The 24,878-nt window shown below is 45.7% G+C and overlaps 1 protein-coding gene across 1 annotated transcript in view; it reads left to right on the forward strand.

The window, feature by feature from the left end:
- The window catches only part of LOC115482423, a 62,040-nt gene extending 39,051 nt beyond the window's left edge, over nt 1-22,989 (forward strand). The window contains exons 5-8 of the mRNA XM_030222170.1: nt 4,089-4,301; nt 11,365-11,509; nt 17,587-17,693; nt 22,222-22,989. Of these exons, the coding sequence (XP_030078030.1) occupies nt 4,089-4,301; nt 11,365-11,509; nt 17,587-17,693; nt 22,222-22,364 (608 nt within the window). The 3' untranslated portion in view covers nt 22,365-22,989. The remainder of the gene's footprint in view (nt 1-4,088; nt 4,302-11,364; nt 11,510-17,586; nt 17,694-22,221) is intronic.
- The last annotated feature ends 1,889 nt before the right edge of the window (nt 22,990-24,878 follow it).

A 24,878-nucleotide genomic window follows, 5' to 3' on the forward strand; every position in this document is an offset into this window, starting at 1 on the left:
CCCAACGCGGGCTTACCGCTCGCTCTTTTGGGACTGCTGCTGGCCCAACATGGCTGCCGCTGGTAGTTGATACTGGGATCATTGAAATCACCCAATTTGCCAGGTTTTGTAATTTGTGTAAACATTTGTTCATCTGTCTGTTCTTTCTGTTCTGGCAGATGGCAGTACAGCTCACCCACCACAGATCTTGTGATTGTCATTGTTTGTGATAACTGCCTCAGATTTCTGAATTTTATTGAAATATTGTTCCAGACAGCTTGAAGATGCCCCGGTTTGTGATCTACTTTAATTAAACAAAGATTTGGGTAAATAAAATGGATCATTGGGGGGTCTCTCTGCTATCAGCTTCTTCCCATTTAATGAGTTACTTTTGATTCTTAAAATTTCACAGGAGGGACCTGAAAACCTCTCAAATCAGTGCACTGGTCAAGCAGTTGTGCAAAGAAAAAATAATACAACTTACATTTATATAATTAAAAAATAAAAAAAAAAGAAACATTGCAATCCCTGGTTATACTTTGCTAAACCTGTAGCAGTTGAATTATGTATCTGACCCCTGAACCCTGGGCTGTCATGGTGTTAAATGGAAATGTATATACTGCAACCTTAGAAAGCTCCCTTTCCAAAACTACAAAGACAAAGGAACATGCCATGAAGACACACATCAGTACATTTAAAACAAAGAGGAGAAAATGCGTTTTCACTTAGAGCAAAGTTACTCCGGAACTCATCGCCAGGGAATATGGTAACAACGGTTGTCCAGGTCTTGCCACGTCTGAGTAAATGGAACCTAGTAGTCCATGGGGGTCATTGGGGGGCAGCAGCTAAATTAGTCCCTTTAGCCCCCAGTATTCACTGCCGGTGCCAAAACATAGCCTGGTACTGAATATCTGGGGCTAATCTAGCTGGTGACAGTGTTTAAAAAAAAAAACGTTGACCATAGCAGGCTGAATATCGTTAGGTATGTGCATAACTGGGAGACACACCCAAGGCCCACCCATGTCTACAGTTAGGTGCTGCCTTATAGAATAGCAAGTACTGCGTATAGGTGTCTAACCGCCAATTAATGGTACTGCAACATGCCTAAATGGCACCTACCTCTAGATACACCTTTCCGAAACGTATAACCCAGCCCACCGGAACTGTAACCCTGCCTGATCTATGATGCAACCCTATTCGACTATGTACATAGTACGTAAGTATTGCCATACTGGGAAAGACCAAAGGTCCATCAAGCCCAGCATCCTGTTTCCAACAGTGGCCAATCCAGGTCACAAATACCTGGCAAGATCCCCAAAAAAGTACAAAACATTCTATACTGCTTATCCCAGAAATAGTGGATTTTCCCCAATTTCATTTAATAAGGGTCTATGGACTTTTCCTTTAGGAAGCCGTCCAAACCTTTTTTTAAACTCCACTAAGCTAACCACCTTTACCGCATTCTCTGGCAACAAATTCCGGAGTTTAATTACACGTTGAGTGAAGAAAAGGTTTCTCCGATTCGTTTAAAATGTACTACATTGTAGCTTCATCGCATGCCCCCTAGTCCTAGTATTTTTGGAAAGCATAAGCAGACGCTTCACATCTACCTGTTCAACTCCACTCATTATTTTATAGACCTCTATCATATCTCCTCTCAACCGCCTTTTCTCCAAGCTGAAGAGCCCTAGCCGCTCTAGCCTTTCCTCATAGGGAAGTTGTCCCATCCCCTTTATCATTTTCGTCGCCCTTCTCTGCACCTTTTCTAATTCTACTATATATTGTTTTGAGATACGGTGACCAGAATTGAACACAATATTCGAGGTGCAGTCGCACCATGGAGCGATACAAAGGTATTATAACATCCTCATTTTTGTTTTCCATTCCTTTCCTAATAATACCTAACATTCTATTTGCTTTCTTAGCCACAGCAGCACACTGAGCAGAAGGTTTCAACGTATTATCAACAACGTAACCTAGATCCCTTTCTTGGTCTGGGACTCCTAACGTGGAACCTTGCATGACGTAGCTATAATTCGGGTTCCTCTTTCCCACATGCATCACTTTGCATTTGCTCACATTAAATGTCATCTGCCATTTAGACGCCCAATCTCCCAGTCTCGTAAGGTCCTCTTGTAATTTTTCAAATGGCTTGGATTTGGCGGGGTTTGAGATGGCCGCCATTAGTTTCCATTATCGGCGAAAACCAATGGCGGCCATCTCTAACGCCGACGATCTCTAAGGGCGGCCAAAATGTTGAGATTTGGCCGGCCCCGACCGTATTATCGAAACGAAAGATGGCCAGCCATCTTGTTTCGATAATACAGTCGGGCCCGCCGCTTAACGGGGCCGTCATTAGAGATGGCCGCCCTTATTTATTTGTAGCATTTGTATCCCACATTTTCCCACCAATTTGCAGGCTCAATGCCTCTCCATGTTACTGTGTTACTATATAGCTGAGGGACCAAGAGCAGATATATGATGGGAACAAGATTTACGATACAGAGTCAGTTGGGATAATTTGGTACTTAGCTAAACTCAAAGCACGTTCTTTGTATAGTTTAGCAAGAGATAAGGAACTGATCTAAGTTACAGTGTGTGTAGAAAGCTAGTCCAGGTGCAGAATGAGTGTTCCATCCAAGCACACTGCACTCCATTTTACTTGCTACATAGAGAAAATCACGTGCATACTATTTCCACCTGTGCATTGCTATAAATTCACCCCTACACTACTGGAGAGGTCTTTTAAACTGCCTGTGCTGAGACAAAGACCATGCATGCTTTCCATCTGCAGGCCTTGCACCGCTTCCTTTCACTCTGAGACTTGTCACAGATACACAGTACGTAACTGCCCCTTGCACCTGCTTTTCCTGCAGGTAGACATTAGCTAGAGCAATGAAAAATGCAATCTATCTGCATACTTTTAATGTCCCGATCCACAAAAGACCGAGGGGGTATGTCCTCTCTATAAATGTGATAAAAACGCAAGCACACCTACAGGAGACGCCATTTTGTAATAATCAAAACGCTGTCCCTCAAAACCCTCAGCATTTCACTACTCAGCACTTAGTTCCTGAGGAAGCCTGTTACTGGGGCGAAACAGTGGCCCCCGCCGAACGGTTGAAAGATAGTGCTGTGCTCAAAACCAAGCCAAGTGAAATCTGCCACAAGTTAAGTGTTACCTGTCACTTTTAAAAGTTGTGTTGCTGAGAGGATTATTTCGAGTATTTTGACAAAGAAGTAAAATCATTAAAACTATAAGAGAGATAACGTATCAGTAATTCTCTTTGGAGTTTTTTGCCCAATGATAGAAATCTAGCACTTATTACGCTTAAAGTTTCCATTACGTAATAGTGCTTAAAACCATTGGCAAGTTTGCTGATGGCAGTGCTTTTAGTCTAGCAAAAAAGGCGCCGGTACTCAAATACCAGGCCGCCCTTCAGGGGTGGAGTGATCATTGAGGGACTCAGCCCACAATAGCCAGGACCCCTGGAACCAGTCATAGAATCCGTGACAACGCAGAATTTGTATGTAGAACCTGAGCTCTTTCATTAAAATACGAGAACCATGGGTCTTGTTTAGCAGACAGTGGAAAAGGTGCCAGTACTCAGTACCACCAAGTACCCCCTTAAAAAAAAAGCCCTGGCTGATGGTCTCTGGAGGCTTTTTCTCCAGAGAAATATTCTATCACACTTGCGAAGAATTGATTTGCTAGAGTTGTGGTTTTTTGAGTATCCGTTTACTACACTATTCTCTAGCATACACTGAAGTTGTTCTGTTTGATTTTCTGTTACTTGCCAGGTGCTTGTGATCTGGATTGGCCACTTTTGGTAACAGGAAGTACTGAGCTTGATGGACCTTTGGTTTGTCCCAGTATGGCAATGCTTATGTTCTATTGTTCTTATAGTATATTTCAGTATCCGATGCTTGCATTATTCTCTATCTATAAACTACTGCGTGTAAATATTCCTATTACAGGTAATTATGAAGCCATCCTTAAGCACGGATAGGCATTCACATTTCTAGAATATTTGTGGCATCCTTCTCATTTGGAACAAATGTGAGAAATCTACAGAGACTTTCAGTTTTTAGGTTTGGATAACTGCCAGCTAGCATTGCGGTGTACAAGTACCATACCCAGCCATCCGTCACTTACAAAACTCTGAAATTAATCTGCAAGCTTGTATTCCCTGCCCCCCTGGACCGATGCCAGGGTCTATTTAAGAGAAGTTGTACATCAAGCTCATTTCACACAACCAGACATAATAGCTGCAGAACTGCCAAGACTTTTCCAGCATTCAGAGAGAAGACATCTCTTATAGGTGAGCTCATGAATGCACAGGCGTTTGGTTTTCCTCCTTTTCCGAGGATAGGAGGTATAAGAAAAGAGGGTACACTGGATACATGATTAATATATATATGGAGAAGAAATGTTTAGGATAGTAAAATGCAAGAACACTGATTGCAATAGGGGAGAAACAGCCCGGAAGTAAGATAGACATCTCAAACGGATTGTTCTTGCCACACCATCAGTATAATGCAACCTGTAACTGGCTTGTACTTTTCAGGCATTGATCTGATGAAGGAATTAGAGCTCTTGAATGTGAGGGAAAGGGAAATGGGACTTGATATACCACCTTTCTGAGGTTGTTTGCAACTACATTCAAAGTGGTTTACATCTATTCAGGTACTTATTTTGTACCAGGGGCAATGGAAGGTTAAGTGACTTGCCCAGAGTCACAAGGAGCTGTAGTGGGAATTGAACCCAGTTCCCCAGAATCAGAGTCCGCTGCACTAACCACTAGGCTACTCCTCCACTAGCAACGTTCCATGTAGAAGCCTGCCCTTGCAGATCAGCAACGCAACCACGCAGGCTTCTGTTTCTGTGCAGGACGTCAGACTGACAGAAACAGAAGCCTGCGCGGCTGTGTTGCTGATCTGCAAGGGCAGGCTTCTACATAGAATGTTGCTAGTGGAATAGCAACATTAACATTCCCTGTAGAATCTCAAATAGTAGCAACAGAATCTCAATAGTAGCAACATTCCATCTAGTATCTCCAATAGTAGCAACATTCCATGTAGAATCTCAAATAGGGAAAGGGAACTGGGACTTGATATACCGCCTTTCTGAGGTTTTTGCAACTACATTCAAAGCGGTTTATGTATATTCAAGTACTTATTTTGTACCAAAGTCCACTGCACTAACCACTAGGCTACTCCTCCAAATTGTAAATGTCTTGTTAGTTCCATAAGAACATCTCTTCTGCAACTTAGATGTTGACTTTTTTTTCTGTCCTAATAGACTAACTCAGCAAATGCAATGCTTTACTCTAGAAGCAGAAGCTACCCTTTCCATAATTTTTTTTTCTCAAGGGTTTGTATTACAAGTGTGCTTGGGAAAATGTTTATTTTTGATTTTTGCATGCACAAAATCATTTAGGGCCTCTTGATCCTGGGGAACTGGGTTCAGTTCCCTCTGCAGCTCCTTGTGACTCTGGGCAAGTCACTTAACCCTCCATTGCCCCTGGTACAAAATAAGTACCTGAATATATGTAAACCGCTTTGAATGTAGTTGCAAAAAACCTCAGAAAGGCGGTATATCAAGTCCCATTTCCCTTTCCCCCTTTCCCTTATGACATCACAATATCAGAAGTGAGCCAAGTATCGGGCAATCAAACCATTGTGACATCACTGATGAGGTTGGCTCTTATTGGTGGAATGAGTGGAGGAGTAGCCTAGTGGTTAGGGTGGTGGACTTTGGTCCTGGGGAACTGAGGAACTGGGTTCGATTTCCACTTCAGGCACAGGCAGCTCCTTGTGACTCTGGGCAAGTCACTTAACCCTCCATTGTCCCAGGTATAAATAAAGTACCTGTACATAATGTAAACCACTTTGAATGTAGTTGGAAAAACCAGACCTTGAACACAACACGCTCTTTAAGTGGAAGCCAGTGAAGTCTTTCTCTTAGGCGTTTAGCAATATCGTATTTTGTTTTTCCAAATATGAGTCTGGCTGCAGTGTTTTGGGCTGTTTGAAGTTTCTTGACGATTTGCTCTTTACAGCCAGCATAAAGTGCATTACAATAATCCAGATGACTCAGCACCATTGATTGTACCAGGTTGCGAAAAATATCCCTTGGGTAGAAAGGTTTTACTCTTTTTTAAGTTTCCACATTGAGGGGAACATGTTGTATTAGAGTTGGGAATTAATGCTGGTCATGGCTGGAGAATAGGCATGGACTGCAGAGGAGTGGCCTAGTGGTTAGAGCACCAGTCTTGCAATCCAGAGGTGGCCGGTTCAAATTCCACTGCTGCTCCTTTCCCTATTTGAGATTCTACATGGAATGTTGCTACTATATGAGATTTTAGATAGAATGTTGCCAGTGGAGGAGTGGCCTAGTAGTTAGATCACCACTCTTGCAATCCAGAGGTGGCCAGTTCAAATCCCACCACTGCTTCTTGTGATCTTTGGCAAGTCACTTAATCCTCCATTGCCTCAGGTACAAACTTAGATTGTGAGGCTTCTGGCGACAGAGAAATATCCAGTGTACTTGAATGTAACTCACCTTGAGCTACTACTGAAAAAGGGGTGAGCAAAATCTAAATAAATAAAATAACTGTAAAATCCTCAGCACATTTCAAGACCTTCTTAATGTGTGCTAAGATTTTTAAGGTGCATTAAAGCAGGGACATAGCTAGGTGGGGCCACGGGAGCATGGTCCCCAGCAGATTTAGCCTTGGACCCCCCTGCTTTCATCCCCCCCCCACCGCCAACCCTCCCCCGCCACATTCAACCCCCTCCCACCGCCGCCAACCCTCCCCCACCACCGCCAGCAGGTACCTTTGCTGGCGGGGTCCCCAACCCCCGCCAGCCAAAGTCCTCTTCAGTGCCGGTCTCCGGCACGTTGCTGATCTGGATTCTGGCAGTGGCGGGGGTGGGTTGGCGGCGGCGGGAGGGGGGTCAAAAGGGATGGGGGAGGGAAGGCGGCACCGGGAGTGGTCAAAAGTGGCGGGGGGGGGGGTCGGCAGCACCGAGGGGGGGGGGCTAAAATGTGCCCCCTCTCCTCGGGCTCTGGACCCCCCCTCCCGCCGAAGTCTGGCTATGCTCCTGCATTAAAGAACTGAATACACATCAATGAGTGCCGGGGCAGTCATGGACAAGAGGGGGTACCAGACATAGATTTCATTCAGGTTGTGTGCTTGCTTGATTCAAATAGCTTGAAAAACTACAAGTCTGCACAGAGAGAATATAATGTAACTACCCCAAAAATACTCTCTGTTGATATTCTATAATGCTTTACTGGACACATGGGCTCATTTTCACAACAGAAAAACGTCTAAAAAGTGGCCTAAAGCAGCATTTGGACATTTTTCTCACAAAAACGTCTAAATCAGTATTTTCCGAAACCTATTTTTAAACGTTTTTCTCTGAAGTCCTTCAGAAGTGCATCCAAATCTCTAGGGAACGTATCAGGGGCGTGTTCAGGGCGGGACCTGGGCGTTCCTGAGACTTAGACCAACGCACGCCAAAATGGAGTTACCGCCCGGCTACTGCTTGGCTCTCGCAGTCATTTCAATTTTGGCGCGGGTCCGATATGTGCGTCCGAAAAAATGTTATTTTGGATGCTTGCCAAGTGGCCTTTTGACACGTGTAGGTCATTACTGCCCGGTTACCGCGTGAGTCTTTACCATTAGGTCAATGGCTGGCGGTAAGGTCACAGACCCCAAATGGACCTGAGGTAATTTTGATTTTGCCGCACGTCCATTTTTGGCAAAAATTTTAAAAGGGCCTTTTTTACAGGCGCGCTGAAAAATGGATCAGAGCGCGCCCCAAATCCATGCCTACACTACCGCAAGCCATTTTTCAATGCACCTTAGTAAAAGGACCCCTGAGGCATATTTTCAAAGCACTTACTTTGCCTTCCAAAGTTCCATAGAAACTTATGGAACTTTGGAAGGCTAAGTGCTTTGAAAATATGCCTCATTTAGTCACCTTTTCCCAGACAGTAACATATTTGTAAACTTGTTGAAGTAGGTTGCAGAGCATCCAAACCTTATGTTACAGGGGCCAGTGTAGCCTTTAATGCTCTACTGGGCTGTAAAGGTTCTCTAGTCTCTGCCGTTGTCTCTGGGAACTGACAGTGCAAAGTTCTGACTGACCAATGATGTATTATTTTAATTTGTTTCTTTTAGATTCTGTGCAGAAATGAAGAATTACATTGTATTCATCACACTCCTCATCTCCTGTGAGTTCAGCTTCTACTTGTAAAAATGTGTTAATGGCATAGACCAGTGATGGCGAACCTTTCAGAGACCGAGTGCTCAAACAGCAACCCAAAATCTAATTATTTATCGCAAAGTGCCAACAGGGCAATTTAACCTGGGTTTTAAACTGGTTCTAGCCAGTTTAGAACGCAAGTACTAAACCGGGGACATGCACAAAAGGGCATTTTCCTGTCACAGTAGCAGCCAACGAAAATGGTATGCAAATGAGCAAATTAGTATTAAAATACTAATCTGATGCACCAAGCAGGCATCCCTCCCTCCCTCCCAGCACCAGGCAGGCATCCCTCCCAGCACCATGCCGCCCTCCCTCCGAGCACAAGGCTGCCTGCCTGCCCACCCTCCCTTCCTCCGAGCGCAAGACCGCCTGCCCACCCGCCCTCCGAGCACCAGGGCCCCCCTCCGAAATTTAAAAGTCATACCTGGTCGGGGTTAAGTCAGTGCGGCAGTGAAAAGCGTGCAGGCTCAGCGCATTTTCAGCCTTCCCTTCTGTCTCTCAAGCTCTGGTCCCGCCCTTGCGGAAACAGGAAATGAGGGCGGGACCAGAGCTTGAGAGACAGAAGGGAAGGCTGAAGGCACACTGAGCCAGCGCTTTTCACTGACTTTTATTCGGAGGGGGGCTGGAACTGGCTGAGGTGACGGCGCACGTGCCAACAGAGAGGGCTCTGCGTGCCCTCTCTGGCACGTGTGCCATAGGTTCGCCATCACTGGCATAGACTAATGAGTTGGTATACAAAGGGCTTTTGTTTTTAGATTTTAACACTCTGCCATGCAAACACCCAAAGCAAATCAGTTTTTATTGGATGAACATTGGGAAAACACCACTGTCCCCTGGACCTCCTCACCATCCCTTGGCTGTTGTGGACCACCTACTTTGTGTGTGTGTGTGTGTGGGGGGGGGGGGGGTTGTACTAAGCATTCTTCAACTTACTGTGCAAATTCTTATCAGCTTTCAACCCTCGGCTCTTCTCCTCCCACTTCAGCTGCTCCCAAATGTCTGCATTAGAGCTATGGGTAAGAGAACTGGATAAGTAGGGGGTAGGGTGGAGCGAGCTGAGGATGGACTGACTGAAGGGAGAGTACCACCAAAAGCTGTACTTTGGTCTTACACGCTAATTTCCTTTCCTTGAGTACTTCTAGATCAGAGCAAACAAGTGGTTTATCTCCCAACCAATAGACCGAGGCAGAGAACACTGATTTCCAGTGACATCATCACCTGTATAAGGATTGTTGCAGCCCTCTAACTTGTCAGTATATTTTGCCAAAGCTGAGGCTGAAAACACTATGCCATAACATTTTTCAGTAACAGTACCAAGAACAACAACACATTTGTACATAGTGTGCTGCTATAATAATGGTCGAGAGCCAAAACAAGCCCCTGACATTCAGAAACTGACAAGACATATTCTTCCTGAGCAGGTCTTTGACTGGTCTAACAGGACACAAGGAAAGGAAATTAGCAGGTAAGACCAAATTTCACCTTCCTTATCACTCTGCTAGACCAGTCCAAACAAGTGAGACATACCCGAACTTTATGGTCCTGGGTGGGAGGAATACAAGGCCCCCTTGCGGATAACTTACTCAAAGGCACTATGCTTTCGGACTTGGATATTCAACTTGTAATGCAGATATCCTCTGGGATGACTCTCAGAATGCCACTTGTGCCTTTCTTAGACTATGCTTGTAAACCGAACAGCACCTCTTTCCAGGTCAACAGAGATGCCATTCCAATGTCCTCTTTGATCTACTAGGATAGCAAAGACGCAGAAGCTGCTTCCCCTTTTCACAGCTCACTGATCCGAACAAAAATGTGATCTGACCTATAGAATGGGTTCATGACCTTCAAGAAGCAGAGTAGCACCCTGCACGTATCCTGAGAAAGTACCATCCTACCACCAGCTTGATCCTCCTTGGAAAAGCTTGATGACAAACTGTTTGACTGGAGGAGTGACCTAGTGGTTAGGGTGGTGGACTCTGGTCCAGGGGAACTGAGGAACTAAGTTCGATTCCCACTTCAGGCACAGGCAGCTCCTTGTGACTCTGGGCAAGTCACTTAACCCTCCAAGCAGAAGCCTGCGCGGCCACATTGGTGATCTGCAAGGGCCGACTTCTACATGGAATGTTGCTAGTGGGACTCTGGGCAAGTCACTTAACCCTCCATTGTCCCATGTAAGCCACATTGAGCCTGCCTTGAGTGGGAAAGCGTGGGGTACAAATGTAACAAAAATAAAATAGGTACTATTGGAGATTCTACATAGAATGTTGCTACTATTGGAGATTCTACATGGAATGTTGCTACTATTAGAGATTCTACATGGAATGTTGCTATTCCACTAGCAACATTCCATGTAGAAGGCTGCGCAGGCTTCTGTTTCTGTGAGTCTGACGTCCTGCACGTACGTGCAGGACGTCAGACTCACAGAAGCAGAAGCCTGCGCGGCCACATTGGTGATCTGCAAGGGCCGACTTCTACATGGAATGTTGCTAGTGGAATAGCAACATTCCACGTAGAATCTCAAATAGTAGCAACAGTGGAGGAGTGGCCTAGTGGTTAGGGTGATGGACTTTGGTCCTGAGGAACTGAGTTCAATTCCCACTTCAGGCACAGGCAGCTCCTTGTGACTCTGGGCAAGTCACTTAACCCTCCATTGCCCCATGTAAGCCGCATTGAGCCTGTCATGAGTGGGAAAGCGCAGGGTACAAATGTAACAAAAATAAAATAGATACTATTGGAGATTCTACATAGAATGTTGCTACTATTGGAGATTCTACATGGAATGTTGCTATTCCACTAGCAACATTCCATGTAGAAGGCTGCGCAGGCTTCTGTTTCTGTGAGTCTGAAGTCCTGCAGTTCCTTAAGGGAGCAGAGCCTTGGGATCTCTACATTACATGTTCAATACTTCAGTACCATCCAAGATATCCAAACTCCACAACATTGCTTTTAAAGCAACTATGGGGTCAGTTTCAAAGGATCTTGTATATTAATGAGCAGCTGTCTCTGATATTCATAGAGGCTCAACAGGTCAAAGGCAAGTTAGAAGGGAGGGCTGCTATTTTCCCTCTGGACTTATTTCCTTCTAAAGTTTCCTCTCTATTTCAGGTGCGATTGTGGTACATGGCAGTCTTAGGGAGTTTGACAAGATGATAGGGCAAATGACTGGGAAAAGTGCCTTCCCAAATTATTCTGGATATGGATGTTATTGTGGATACGGTGGAAGAGGCGCACCAATAGATGCAACAGACAGGTAAGTTCTTGCAAATTATTACAGTAACTACTTTTTCTTCTAGCTGTATAGCAGTCACCAAAATAGGGAACTATGAAAAAGCATACAAGTGAGAGGGCCCAATATTCAGAAAATGCTGAGCTCCTAAGTTACCCCCCTAAATGTATTTATTTATTTCATTAGTTTCTATTTTCAGTCAAATTTAGGAGCATTACTTTTCAACTGAAAATTCATCTTAAGTTAGGACCCGAAATCATAAATTAAGCCTCATCCACACCATCCACTTCTGCGGGAGATATCAGATAGAATAATATTGAACCTCAGCAGATCAATTCAGATAACATATTAGTTATTATTGAGTCACCTCAAGTCATACTCGTCATCAGTCCATAATAATTTTTCAATAAATAATGTGTAGTCTTCTTAACCCTTTTGTTTGATTTTCCAAACTCAATTATGTATTTTCTTTACATTCTTTTTATTATTAAAAGGTACTCACTCTTGCTAGGCTGTATAGAAAGAGGTGTGACCAGAAGAAGAAAGGAGGTGTTGATGCCCCTGTACAAGTCGTTGGTGAGGCCCCACCTGGAGTATTGTGTTCAGTTTAGGAGGCCATATCTTGCTAAGGATGTAAAAAGAATTGAAGTGGTGCAAAGAAAAACTACAAAAATGGTATGGGATTTGCGTTACAAGACTTATGAGGAGAGACTTGCTGACCTGAACATGTATACCCTGGAGGAAAGGAGAAACAGGGGTGATATGATACAGACGTTCAGATATTTGAAAGGCATTAATCCGCAAACGAACCCTTTCCAGAGATGGGAAGGCGGTAGAACTAGAGGACATGAAACGAGGTTGAAGGGGGTTCAGACTCAAGAAAAATGTTAGGAAGTATTTTTTCACGGAGAGAGTGGTGGATAGTTGGAATGCCCTCCCTCAGGAGGTGGTGGAGATGAAAACGGTAACGGAATTCAAACATGCATGGGATAAACATAAAGGAATCCTGTTCAGAAGGAATGGATCCTCAGAATCTTAGCGGAGATTGAGTGGCAGAGCCAGTGGTGGGAGGCGGGGTTAGTGGTTGGGAGGCGGGGCTAGTGCTGGGCAGACTTCTACGGTCTGTGCCCTGAAAATGACAGATACAAATCAAGGTCAGGTATACACAAAAAGTAGCACATAGGAGTTTCTCTTGTTGGGCAGACTGGATGGACCGTATAGGTCTTTCTCTGCCATCATCTACTATGTTACTATCCTGCTTATAATCGAACGAGAAAAACGCCCAAGTTCCGACCTAAATCGGGAGATGGACGTTTATCGCACAAAAACGAATAACACGGTATAATCGAAAGCCGAACTTGGATGTTTTCAACTGCACTCCATCGCGGAAGCGTACAAAGTTGACGGGGGCGTGTCGGAGGCGTGGTGAAGGTGGGACTGGAGCATGGTTATCACCCGAACAGAGATGGGCGCCTTTCGCCGATAATGGGGAAAAAAGTATGCGTTTGTAGCTAGAATTTAGGGCACTTTTCCTAGACCCTGTTTTTTCACGAATAAGGCCCCAAAAAGTGCCCTAAATGACCAGATTACCCCCCAGAGGGAATCGGGGATGACCTCCCCTGACTCCCCCAGTGGTCACTAACCCCCTCCCACCACAAAAAAATGATGTTTCACAACTTTTTATTTTCACCGTCAAATGTCATACCCACCTCCCTGGCAGCAGTATGCAGGTCCCTGGAGCAGTTGTTAGGGGGTGCAGTGGACTTCAGGCAGGTGGACCCAGGCCCACCCCCCCCCCTACCTGTTACAATTGTGCTGCTTAATGCTTAGTCGTCCAACCCCCCCAAACCCACTGTACCCACATGTAGGTGCCCCCCTTCACCCCTTAGGGCTATAGTAATGGTGTAGACTTGTGGGCAGTGGGTTTTGAGGGGGATTTGGGGGGCTCAACACACAAGGGAAGGGTGCTATGCACCTGGGAGCTCTTTTACCTTTTTTTTTTGTTTTTGTAAAAGTGCCCCCTAGAGTGCTCGGTTGGTGTCCTGGCATGTGAGGGGGACCAGTGCACTACGAATCCTGGCCCCTCCCACGAACAAATGCCTTGGATTTATTCGTTTTTGAGCCGGGCGCTTTCATTTTCTATTATCGCTGAAAAACAAAAACGCCCAGCTCACAAATTGTCGAATAAAACATGGACGTGTATTTTTTTTCGAAAATACGGTTCGGTCCGCCCCTTCACGGACCCGTTCTTGGAGATAAACGCCCATGGAGATAGACGTTTTCGTTCGATTATGCCCCTCCATGTTACCTTAATGCCAGTCTTGGGGACTCCTGATATGAAATCATGATTCACTAGCAACTGTATTAAGGATTGTCCCCTTTCAGGGACCCTTTTACTAAGCCGCAGTAAAAAGTAGCCTTCGGCAGTGCGAACGCATCTTGTGGCTGTGCACCAGACCAGTTTTTTTACTGCATTCTAGAAAAAGGGCATTTTTTAAAGAGGCCAGAAAATGGACATGTGGCAAAATAAAATCCAGTGCGCATCCATTTTCGGCCTGAGACCTTACCACCATCCATTGACTTAGCAGTAAGGTCTCATGCACACTATCCAGGCGGAAGGCATGCAGCATGAGCCCACTGCTGTTTATCGCCAGTTAAGCATCACTTGGTAGAAAATAGAAAATTTTCAGAAACTTTTCTACTACTTGTTTTTGGTGCACACCAAATTCAGAATTACTGTCCAGGGCTTCCATCGGCCGGGTCCCGCCTTCCCTGATGTCATTTCCTGTTTCCTATCTAGTGGGACCCAACCAATGGGAGCCTGCAGGACTGACACAGGCAGCAATAACAAATCACTGCAGGTGCTGGAGACGCCTGTAAGGTGCACCAGGGAGGGATAGGGGTGATGGGTGGGCAGATGGCAGGACGCCACAGAGGAGGAGAGATGTTGATGTGGGGTAGGTGAAAAAAATACCTATAATTTTTTCTATATCTCTGGGGGGGGGGGGGGGGGGGTTGTGATGTTGAGTAATGTCCAAAATACTGGGTCTGGCTAGGCCACTGATAAGGGAATTACTTAAGGTGGGAATGATAAAACAGACACTGGTACTGAATAAGTGAATAGGGGTTAGGAGTTAAAAGCAGCTTCAAAAAGGTGGGCTTTTAGCCTAGATTTGAAGACGGCCAGAGATGGAGATGGACGTACTGGCTCAGAAGTCTATTCCAGGCATATTTATTTTTATTTATTTATTTTATTGCATTTGTATCCCACGTTTTCCCACCTCTTTACAGGCTCAATGTGGCTTACAATACATTATGGATACTGGAAATAGAAGAGAATCTACATTTGGTTTTACAGAAGGATTTTGGGTTAAATGGTAGTAAGATACAAGATAGTGGTATAGCAGAAGACATTATAAGACATTAGAAATACAAGATAGTAGTATAACTGACATTATAAGACATTAGGCGCTATAAGACTTTTTGGGTGTTTTAGGAGGTTTTTACATGTGCTGATCTTTGTGGTATGTCATGTCAAAGAGATGAGTCTTCAGTAGTTTACGGAAGTTGGTCAGTTCATAGGTCGCTTTCAGATTGCGTGGTAATGCGTTCCAGAGTTGCGTGCTTATATAAGAGAAGGTAGATGCTTGCATTAGTTTGTATTTCAGACCTTTGCAGTTGGGAAAGTGAAGATTAAGGAATGTACGAGAAGATTTTTTTGCATTCCTGGGTGGCAAGTCTATTAGGTCTGACATGTAGGCTGGGGCAGCACCATGGATGATTTTGTGAACTAGGGTACATACTTTGAACGTAATTCGTTCTTTAAGTGGGAGCCAGTGTAGTTTCTCTCGTAAGGGTTTCACACTTTCATATTTTGGTTTTCCGAATATTAGTCTGGCTGCTGTGTTCTGGGCTGTTTGGAGTTTTTTGAGTAGTTGTTCTTTGCAGCCGGCGTAAAGTGAGTTGCAATAGTCTAGATGACTAAGTACCAATGATTGTACCAGATGGTGGAAGACAGTTCTTGGGAAAAATGGTCTTACTCTTTTTAATTTCCACATTGCGTGAAACATCTTTTTGGTTATGTTTTTCACATGACTCTCAAGTGTTAGGTGCCGATCAATGGTGACTCCAAGAATTTTTAGGGTGTCCAAAATTGGTAAGTTTAGCTTTGGTGTGTTGATGGTGGTAAACTTGCTTGTGTTGTGTTGCGAGGTGAGTACTAGGCATTGGGTTTTTTCTGGATTAAGTTTCAGCTGGAATGCATCTGCCCAAGAATGCTTGATATGTAGGCTTTGGTTGATTTCGTTGGAAATCTCTTTTATATCTTGTTTGAATGGAAAAGTGTGAATGCAAGGTGCTGAAAGGGGACAGAAACAGATCTGCAGGATCTGACTTACACTCCTGTTTGTCAAATAGCACCTGTTCCCACATGGATCTGCAAAGGATGGGCAGGTCAGGGAAGTTCCCACTAAAATGCACTCATGGGCTGATGATCAGAAGCAAATGCAGGTGGCAGAGGCTGTTAGCACCATACTAGCACCTGCGTTTGCTACCGCCCTATGATCAGAGCCCCCAAGTGCGTGAAATCGCGCTCAGAGCTGGCGTTAGGGTTTGCAGACCATTGGGGAGGAATGGTGAGCCCTGTTTAGCATGCATTTGCATGCTAGCAGGCCCCCATTCCCCCAATGCAGCAGCCCCCGCTGGAACCCCGAGCCGACCCGAGTGACCCCCCCCCCCTCCCCAGCAGCAGGCATCTGGAGGTCGTACGGACCTTCGGTCCCCTCGACCCCCCTGACACAGGTTCAAGGGGTCTGGAGATCTGGTGGGTCTCCAGTTCCCCCTAACTCCCCCCCCCCAACATCCCTCGGATGTCCCTGGTGGCTCAGTGGGCCGCAGGTGAATCCCCCCCCCCCCCACCTGGTGGCCCTTCTCCTCCCCCTTACCTTGAGTTGGAAGAGGGAGGTGGCCTCCCTCCTCTTCCATCGGCACCACCTGCAAAATGGTGGTGCCCAGCCCTGCCTAGTGCTTCCTGGGATGCGCTGGGCAGGGCTTCATGCCACATAAGGGAGCTTTTGATCATCCGCCTATCAGTGTGGTAGAACAGCACAGATCGACACCCAACCTGTATGCCAGGATTTACACCTGATTTCAGTTGGTGTAACTCCTCACATCCAAAGTTAAGCTTGGATCCTGGCGCTAAGCACCATTCTATACAGGACACCCATCCCGGAACAGCCATGATAGAAAACCTTTCAGTGCCTGATTTTTTTCACTGCCCAATTTTCAGTACTATTTACTGAATCCAGCCCGTTGTAAACAATACAGCATCGCTGTACCAGAAAAGCACTGGGATCATGCAGTGGCGTAGCCACAGGTGGGCTTGGGTGGGCCAGGGCCCACCCATTTATGGCTCAGGCCCACCCAACAGTAGCACATGTTTAGTGGTAACTGGTGGGAATCCCAAGCTCCACCAGCTGAAGATTTTCCCCTGATAGTAACGAAAACGCTACTCTCCACGACACCGGCACCTGCGCATGCTCAGTTTTCAGTGCATGCCTGCTGCCAAGGTGGAAAGAAGCATTTTCCCACCAGCTGAGATAAAAAAAAATTGGGGGGGGGGGGGGGGGAGAACACTTGGTGCCCACCCAATACTTGCCTAGGCCCACCCAAAATCTGTTGTCTGGCTATGCCCCTGGGATCATGACCCTGAAAAAATCATGATCACCTATGACATCCCTCATCCCAACAGACAAAAAAAGGTCCAGTTCCAGGAAACCGGACATCAAGGTGAAAGAAAAAAAAAAACACCAGAATGGCTTTGATTATAGATGTGCCGGTCCTCAGCGATTATTACTCAGTGAATTGCGTAGAGAGAGAAAATGCAGCAGAAGGATACGGAACTGTTTTGCATCATTTTGGGTGCCAAAGGCCTCATTAAAAAGAATTTACAAGTGCGCCTGGATCAATTGCCTATACGTGGAAGATCTTATAAATATCTGCCTTGATTTAGAAGTTTTAACCTCAGCACTGACCAGTGCAGCTAATAGACCCTAACTAGCAGTCAGTCGGCCTTCACTTCCTGTGTCTTTCTTTCATTACAGGTGCTGCTTCAGGCATGATTGTTGTTATAGTAGAGTGATAAGACGGGGCTGCCGACCCTACACAGACATGTATAATTACTCTTACAGCAATGGAAGAGTTACCTGTGGTGAGTGAACCAGAGATTTAACTGTCAATTCTTTTGGTCTTCAAGCATAGGGAAAGGCAAATTTTCAAAGACATATCTTAAGCATCTTGTTATAACACTGCCTCCACAGTACCCAGACCTCCAGTTTACAGTTTATTCTTATAACCTGCAATAACCACCAAGTACGACGCAGATTACGGATTCAAGAAGTCCAGACAATTTCCGGAGAATTACAACTTACAGTAAAATTCCGTACATCAACTAGCATAAAAGAAATTTCTTAACTAGAAATGCTTTTAAAAACTTCCTAAATTGACCGTAGAAACTTAAAATTCTTAACTGGACTAGCGTGAAGTGTCCCATACTCGAACTACTAAAACTGAAAAGGTAGCAGAGAATACTGACTTTAAATGAACATTCTTTGGGTTCAGATATTGTAACAATAAAAGAGTCCTAGAAGCCCCAGATCTACCAGCTGCTGGGAATCCTATTAAGTCCACAGCAAATTTATACCATATTCAATTCCCTTAAATGTAACAAAAGTAATGCTTTATTCTACTGATGGAAAAAAAAAAAGGGAATGAAAAAGCCTCAAAGAGCTCCAGGTCTTCAGAGCTGAAACTTTCATCATTGGCATAAAAAAACCTACCTTAAAAATCACGTGGAGGGGCATTTTTGAACGGGGATGACCATCTCTAAGGGCGCCCATCTCTGAGGATGTCTCCGCAAAGGGGCTGGGAAACCTGTATTATCAAAACAAGATGGGCGTCCATCTTTCGTTTTGATAATACGGTTGGGAACGCTCAAATCTCAACATTTAGGTCGACCTAAATGTTGAGATGGTCGACCTTAGAGATGGGCGACCTCGGTTTTCGGCGATAATGGAAGGAGGAGCCAGCATTCATAGTGCACTGGTCCCCCTTACATGCCAGGACACCAACCGGGCATCCTAGGAGGCATTGCAGTGGACTTCAGAAATTGCTCCTAGGTGCATAGCTCCCTTACCTTGGGTGCTGAGCCCCCCTTAACCCCCCAAAACCCACTCCCCACAACTGTACACCACTACCATAGCCCTTAGGGATGAAGGGGGGCACCTACATGTGGGTACAGTGGGTTTCTGGTGGGTTTTTGAGGGCTCACATTTACCACCACAAGTGTAACAGGTAGGGGGAGATGGGCCTGGGTCCGCCTGCCTGAAGTGCACTGCACCCACTAAAAACTGCTCCAGGGACCTGCATACTGCTGTAATGGAGCTGGGTATGACATTTGAGGCTGGCATAGAGGCTGGAAGAAAATATTTTTGCAGGGTTTTTTTTAGGGTGGGAGGGGGTTGGTGACCACTGGGAGAGTAAGGGGAGGTCACCCCCAATTCCCTCCAGTGGTCATCTGGTCAGTTCGGGCACCTTTTCGAGACTTGGTCGTGAGAAAAAGGGACCCAGTAAAGTCGACCAAATGCTCGTCAGGGACGCCCTTCTTTTTTCCATTATCGGCCGAGGATGCCCATCTGTTAGGCACACCCCCGTCCCGCCTTCGGTACGCTGCCGACATGCCCCCAGGAACTTTGGTCGTCCCCGTGACAGAAAGCAGTTGAGGACACCCAAAATCGGCTTTCGATTATGCCGATTTGGGTGACCCTAAGAGAAGGACGCCCATCTCCTGATTTGTGTCGAAAAATGGGCGCCCTTCTCTTTTGAAAATGCCCCTCTTAGTGTCCATCATGCAATGCAAATATGTTACTACTTTACTCTTTTTAAATGCACTTATTTTCACACAATGATCTAATATAGAGTCGTCTCCCAGATCCACTTGTATAACTGTGATCCCACCATCAATGGCCAGCGATTCGCTAGCCTGCTTCAGGGTATCACCTTCTGGGATTCTTAATCACATATAAGATATTCAACAATGGCTCTCCTAGCTGTGGCTGGATATTGATTTAGTGAATCCTATTAAGTCCAGCATATAAAGTGAAGCATTACCATATAAAATGTTATAGATCGTCACACAAAGTTTAAATTCAATACGGGCCTCCACTGGTAGCCAATGTAAATCTATTAATAAAGGAGAAAAACCCACTCACTGACATGTACTGAAAATATTAGTCAAAGCAGCAACGTTCTGTATTGTCTGCAGTTCGTTAAGAAGAGATTTTGGCCAAGTTATTGCATGGGAACTGCCTGCAGGCGGCTTGTCAACAGTATGGACATGGTGGATTAAAGCTTTGCCAGAGGGCTCCAGTGGTGGGAGCAAAGGTCCTCCAACTGCATTGCTGCCACTGGGGGGCAGTGCTTCAGTATTTGGTTTTCAATTGCTAGGGACAGGCGGGTTCCCTGAAATCATGCAGATCTTGCCTGTCCCTCACTATAGAAAATGTGATAGTGAAATAGCACTACCCATGGCAGGACTGTAGGTGGAGGACTCCCGCTCAATTTAGAGGGAACAGTGGCACAGGCCACCTAATCTGGGCTCAGGCCCACCCAGCAGTGACACCCAGGGCCGCTGAGAGGGGGGGGGCAGGGGGGAGAAAATTCCCCGGGCCTGGTGGCGAGGTCTCTCACCTCCCTCTCCTGCTCCTAGGCCGCCAGCGCCACAGTCCCCAGTCTCCACCTACCTTCCCTCAGCTCCCTTCTGTCTGCCATTCGACCCCCTTCATTTAAAAAAAAAAAAAAGAAATCTCGAAATCGGCAGCGTAGCGCCTTCTGTGTGAAAGTGGCAGATCACCTTGGGCAGGCCTTCCCTCACTGTGTCCCGCCCTCGCGGAAACAGGAAGTTACATCAGAGGAGGGCTCGGCTCAGGCTCAGTCTTGCCCCAGGCCAGGCTCAGTCTCTCAGCGGCCCCGGTGACACCTCACTCTCCTCTCTCCCTCTCCTCCGCCGGCAGCCCCTCTCTGAACCCCCTGGCCCCTTCCCAATGTATCTCAGCAGCAATTCATACTCACTGCCTCTGCCACCTCCCACTCTAACCAATGTCAATTCCAGTTTCCTCACTGGCGGAACGTGACAGAGGGAAGCATGAATTGCTGCTGGAGGCAGGGGCGTATCTGCATGGGGCCACAGGGGCCTGGGCCCCCGCAGATTTCGCCCTGGACCCCCCTACTGCCGCCGTGGGTACCTTTGCTGGCGGGAAACCCCAAACCCCACCAGCCGAGGTCCGCTTCCTCCTGCCGCTGCGAGGTTTTTTAAGTTCTTCATCGGGATTCGTCCTCCGTCACTCTGTGCTGCTGTTCAAAGAAGCTGCTAGCTGAATGCAGTTTTCGGACTGAGTCTGACGTCGCTGCTGCACGTTGTACATGAGTCTGACGTCCTGCACGTACAACGTGCAGCAGCGACGTCAGACTCAGTCCGAAACTGCATTCAGCTTGCAGCTTCTTTGAACAGCAGCACAGAGTGACGGAGGACGAATCCCGATGAACTTAAAAAACCTCGCAGCGGCAGGAGGAAGCGGACCTCGGCTGGTGGGGGTGGGGGTCCCCCACCAGCAAAGGTACACATGGCGGCAGGGGGGGGGTCGGAAATGGCGGCGGCTGGGGGGGGCTATAATGTGCCCCCTCACTCTGGCTTCGGCCCCCGCTACCGCCGACTTTCAGATACGCCCCTGCTTGGAGGTACATCAGGAAGGAACAGTGGGGAGGATCAGAGAGAGGGACAGCTGCCGGTACATGGTAGGGGGGGAAGAGAGATACAGACATGTTGAGACCAGGGTCAGAGGGGATGGGAGGGAAGAGAGAGGGAAAGATATTGGATGTGGAAGCAGAGAGGAAGATTTAAAAAAAAAATCTGTACTTTATGTATGTATGAGGAAGGCTGAGAAGGCTATGGGGAGGGGTTTAGATGGGTCCCCCCAAAATAGCAGGTCTGACTATGCCACTGGTGTGCTCACATTAACTCATTGAATAAGAACATAAGCTTTGCCATACTGGGACAGACCGAAGGTCCATTAAGCCCAGTATCCTGTTTCCAACAGTGGCCAATCCAGGTCACAAGTACCTGGCAAGATCCCAAAACAGTAAAAATGCATTTTATGCTGCTTATTCTAAGTGGATTTTCCCAAGTCTGCCTTAATAATGGCTTATAGACTTTTCTTTTAGGGAGCTAGCCAAATCTTTTTAAACCCCGCTAAACTAACTGCTTTTACCACATTTTCTGGCAACGGATTCCAGAGTTTAATTACACATTGAGTGAAGGAATATTTTCTCTGATTCGTTTTAAATTTACTACTTTGTAGTTTCATCGCATGCCCCCTCGTCATAGTATTTTTGGAAAGCATAAACAGACCCTTCACGTCTACCCGTTCCACTCCTCTCATTATTTTATAGACCTCTATCATATGGCTCCCCTCAGCCGTCTTTTCTCCAAGTTGAAGAGCCCTAGTTGCTTCAGCCTTTCCTCAAAGGGAAGTCGTCCCATCCCCTTTATCATTTTTATTGCCCTTCCCCGTACCCTTTCTAATTCCACTATATCCAGAGTTAAAAGTAATGAATAGGACCTTGTGTTTAACTTTCCTGTTTGTTCCAGAAATTCTGAAAAATCTGTTTTTCTGTTTGCACAGGCTCGGGGTCTTCATGTGAAAGGCAGATTTGTGAATGTGACAGGACAGCTGTCACCTGCTTCAGAAGCAATCTCAGAAGTTACAGTACTCGTTACACCTACCGGCTGAACACGCTGTGCAGAGGATCAGCACCTTCGTGTTAAAACAAAAATGCTTTGTACTCAGATATGATTACTAATTGCTTATTTCAGATGTTGAATTTTAAAAAGCAAAATTTGATGATTTCGTAGAACGAGCAAGTAATAGTCTTTGCTTTTCTCAGGATGCAATTTTTAAACTGCCTCTTTTCTGTAGTTTTACATAGACCAGGAAATCTACCAGCAATTTATATCAGGAACTCTTTTAAAAAGACAATCTACAGTAATTTTTTATATCATTGGAAGACTCAAATCATGAGAAGTGTGAGCCACAACATCTAATGCTAAACGTGTTGGAAACCTACTATCAGGTCCACTTAATAAACCAGAAGGTCCTTTTACAAAGCTGTGGTAGGAAGTGGCCGTAACGCACCTTATGCAGGTTTTCCCCATGCACTAAGGCTATTTTTGCCACAGCAGTAAAATATCTGATTTTCCTTTTTTTTTTTCCAATTAATGGGCAATTGCTAATGTTGCTTCTTCACTCATAATCAGATGTAAGTTGGTGCAAGGATCATTTCTTAGGCTTAGGTGTCTTGTGACTTTATATTTTTGCTTTTAATAACCTTTCTACAGCTGTTCTGTAGGGCATTAGAATGCTGAAGAGCTTTTCCATTCTTTGCAGTAATTGCCTGGGTCTTGCTATGATACAGTCGATAGACCAATCAATATGCCTTTGTGAAAGTTTGTATATGTTCATTGTAGCTCTTGGATTGCTCAATTTGTTTTCATTGTATTTGGAAGTCATTTCTTTCTGTATAATATCAGCAAAATTCGCCCTTTCCTTTCTGAGAACAATACCAGAACCCTCATCCACCCTCTTATCACCTCTCGCTTAGACTATTGCAACTTGCTTCTCACAGGTCTCCCACTTAGCCATCTCTCTCCTCTTCAATCTGTTCAAAATTCTGCTGCACGACTAATATTCCGCCAGGGTCGTTATGCTCATATTAGCCCTCTCCTCAAGTCACTTCACTGGCTTCCTATCCGTTTCCGCATACAGTTCAAACTCCTGTTATTGACCTATAAGTGCATTCACTCTGCAGCTCCTCAGTACCTCTCCATTCTCATCTCTCCCTACATTCCTCCCCGGGAACTCCGTTCACTGGGTAAATCTCTCTTATCTTCACCCTTCTCCTCCACTGCTAACTCCAGACTCCGTTCCTTTTACCTTGCTGCACCATATGCCTGGAATAGACTTCCTGAGCCGGTACGTCAAGCTCCATCTCTGGCCGTCTTCAAATCTAAGCTGAAAGCCCACCTTTTTGATGCTTTTAATTTAGGAATTTTATCATCCTCACTTTAATGTTCCCTTATCTCTTGTTTGTCCTGTTTGTCTGTCCTAATTAGATTGTAAGCTCTGTGGAGCAGGGACTGTCTCTTCATGTTGAAGTGTACAGCGCTGCGTACGTCTAGTAGTGCTTTAGAAATGATAAGGAATAGTAGTAATCTTTGGGATTCTGGAAACTTGCTGCTCTTTCGGATTCCGCACAGAATGTTGCTACACTGGGATTCCAGAATCTTGCCACTCTTTGGCATTCTGCACGGAATCTTGGTATTCTTTGTTCTTATCCCTTATTTGTCCTGTTTGTCTGTCCTAATTAGATTGTAAGCTCTGTGGAGCAGGGACTGTCTCTTCATGTTCAAGTGTACAGTGCTGCGTACGTCTAGTAGCGCTTTAGAAATGATAAGTAGTAGTAAGTCATTGCTGTTTGAGAAGGATCAAGATGCATCTGCTATTTGCACTGTTATGTATCCTACAATAAAAAATGCAAGCATCAAATCTGACATCTGCAGTTGACTCATTGACAGTTAGTTGTGTCCATTTTTTATATCCGGTTTGTAGTACCTTTTCTAAGTGAGGCTTGACAGATTTGTGCACAGTTTCTGACAACATTCCCTTGCCCAAGACATGATGTTCAGGAATTTTCCGTTGTCATTTTTCCTCATATCATCATTGACCTATTATCCAACAAGTGACGTAGCTAGGTGGGGGGCCAGGGGAGCGGCCGCAGCCCCAAACAGAGTTCTGCCGGCGCCTATTTTTTTTTCTTGTTGTGTAGCGCTGAAAATGTGCGCTGGTGCCGGCGGAAGTCCGCTCTCGCTCCCCCTGCGCCGTCAACCTGGCAACGCTTCTGTAATCCAACCCCCTTGGGACCTGAGCTGGTCAGATAATCTCGTATGTTGAATAGCTAGTAAATACCTAGAAGTGGCATTACAAGTCAGTGGTAGCTGTAGATGGGAGGAGGGAGGAGGTAGGCAGAGGTAGCAGGGAGCCGTAGCCTTCAAGATCTAGTTGGGTCAGAGAGAATCATAATGGAAGAGAGGGGTGGGAAGAGACAATGGCAGGAGAGACTGTAGATGACAGCCAGCGATGGTCTCCGGGGTTCAAACAAGGTACATAAGAATCACTACACTGGCTCAGATAGCACCCGAGATGGCTAGGCCGGGCGGCCATCTTGTCATAGGTTTCTCTTGCATAGCAAGCAGCCATTTCCTCCCATTATATATGGCTGCATT

The sequence above is a fragment of the Microcaecilia unicolor genome, chromosome 13, assembly GCF_901765095.1.
Source record: "Microcaecilia unicolor chromosome 13, aMicUni1.1, whole genome shotgun sequence".
Taxonomy (NCBI): domain Eukaryota; kingdom Metazoa; phylum Chordata; class Amphibia; order Gymnophiona; family Siphonopidae; genus Microcaecilia; species Microcaecilia unicolor.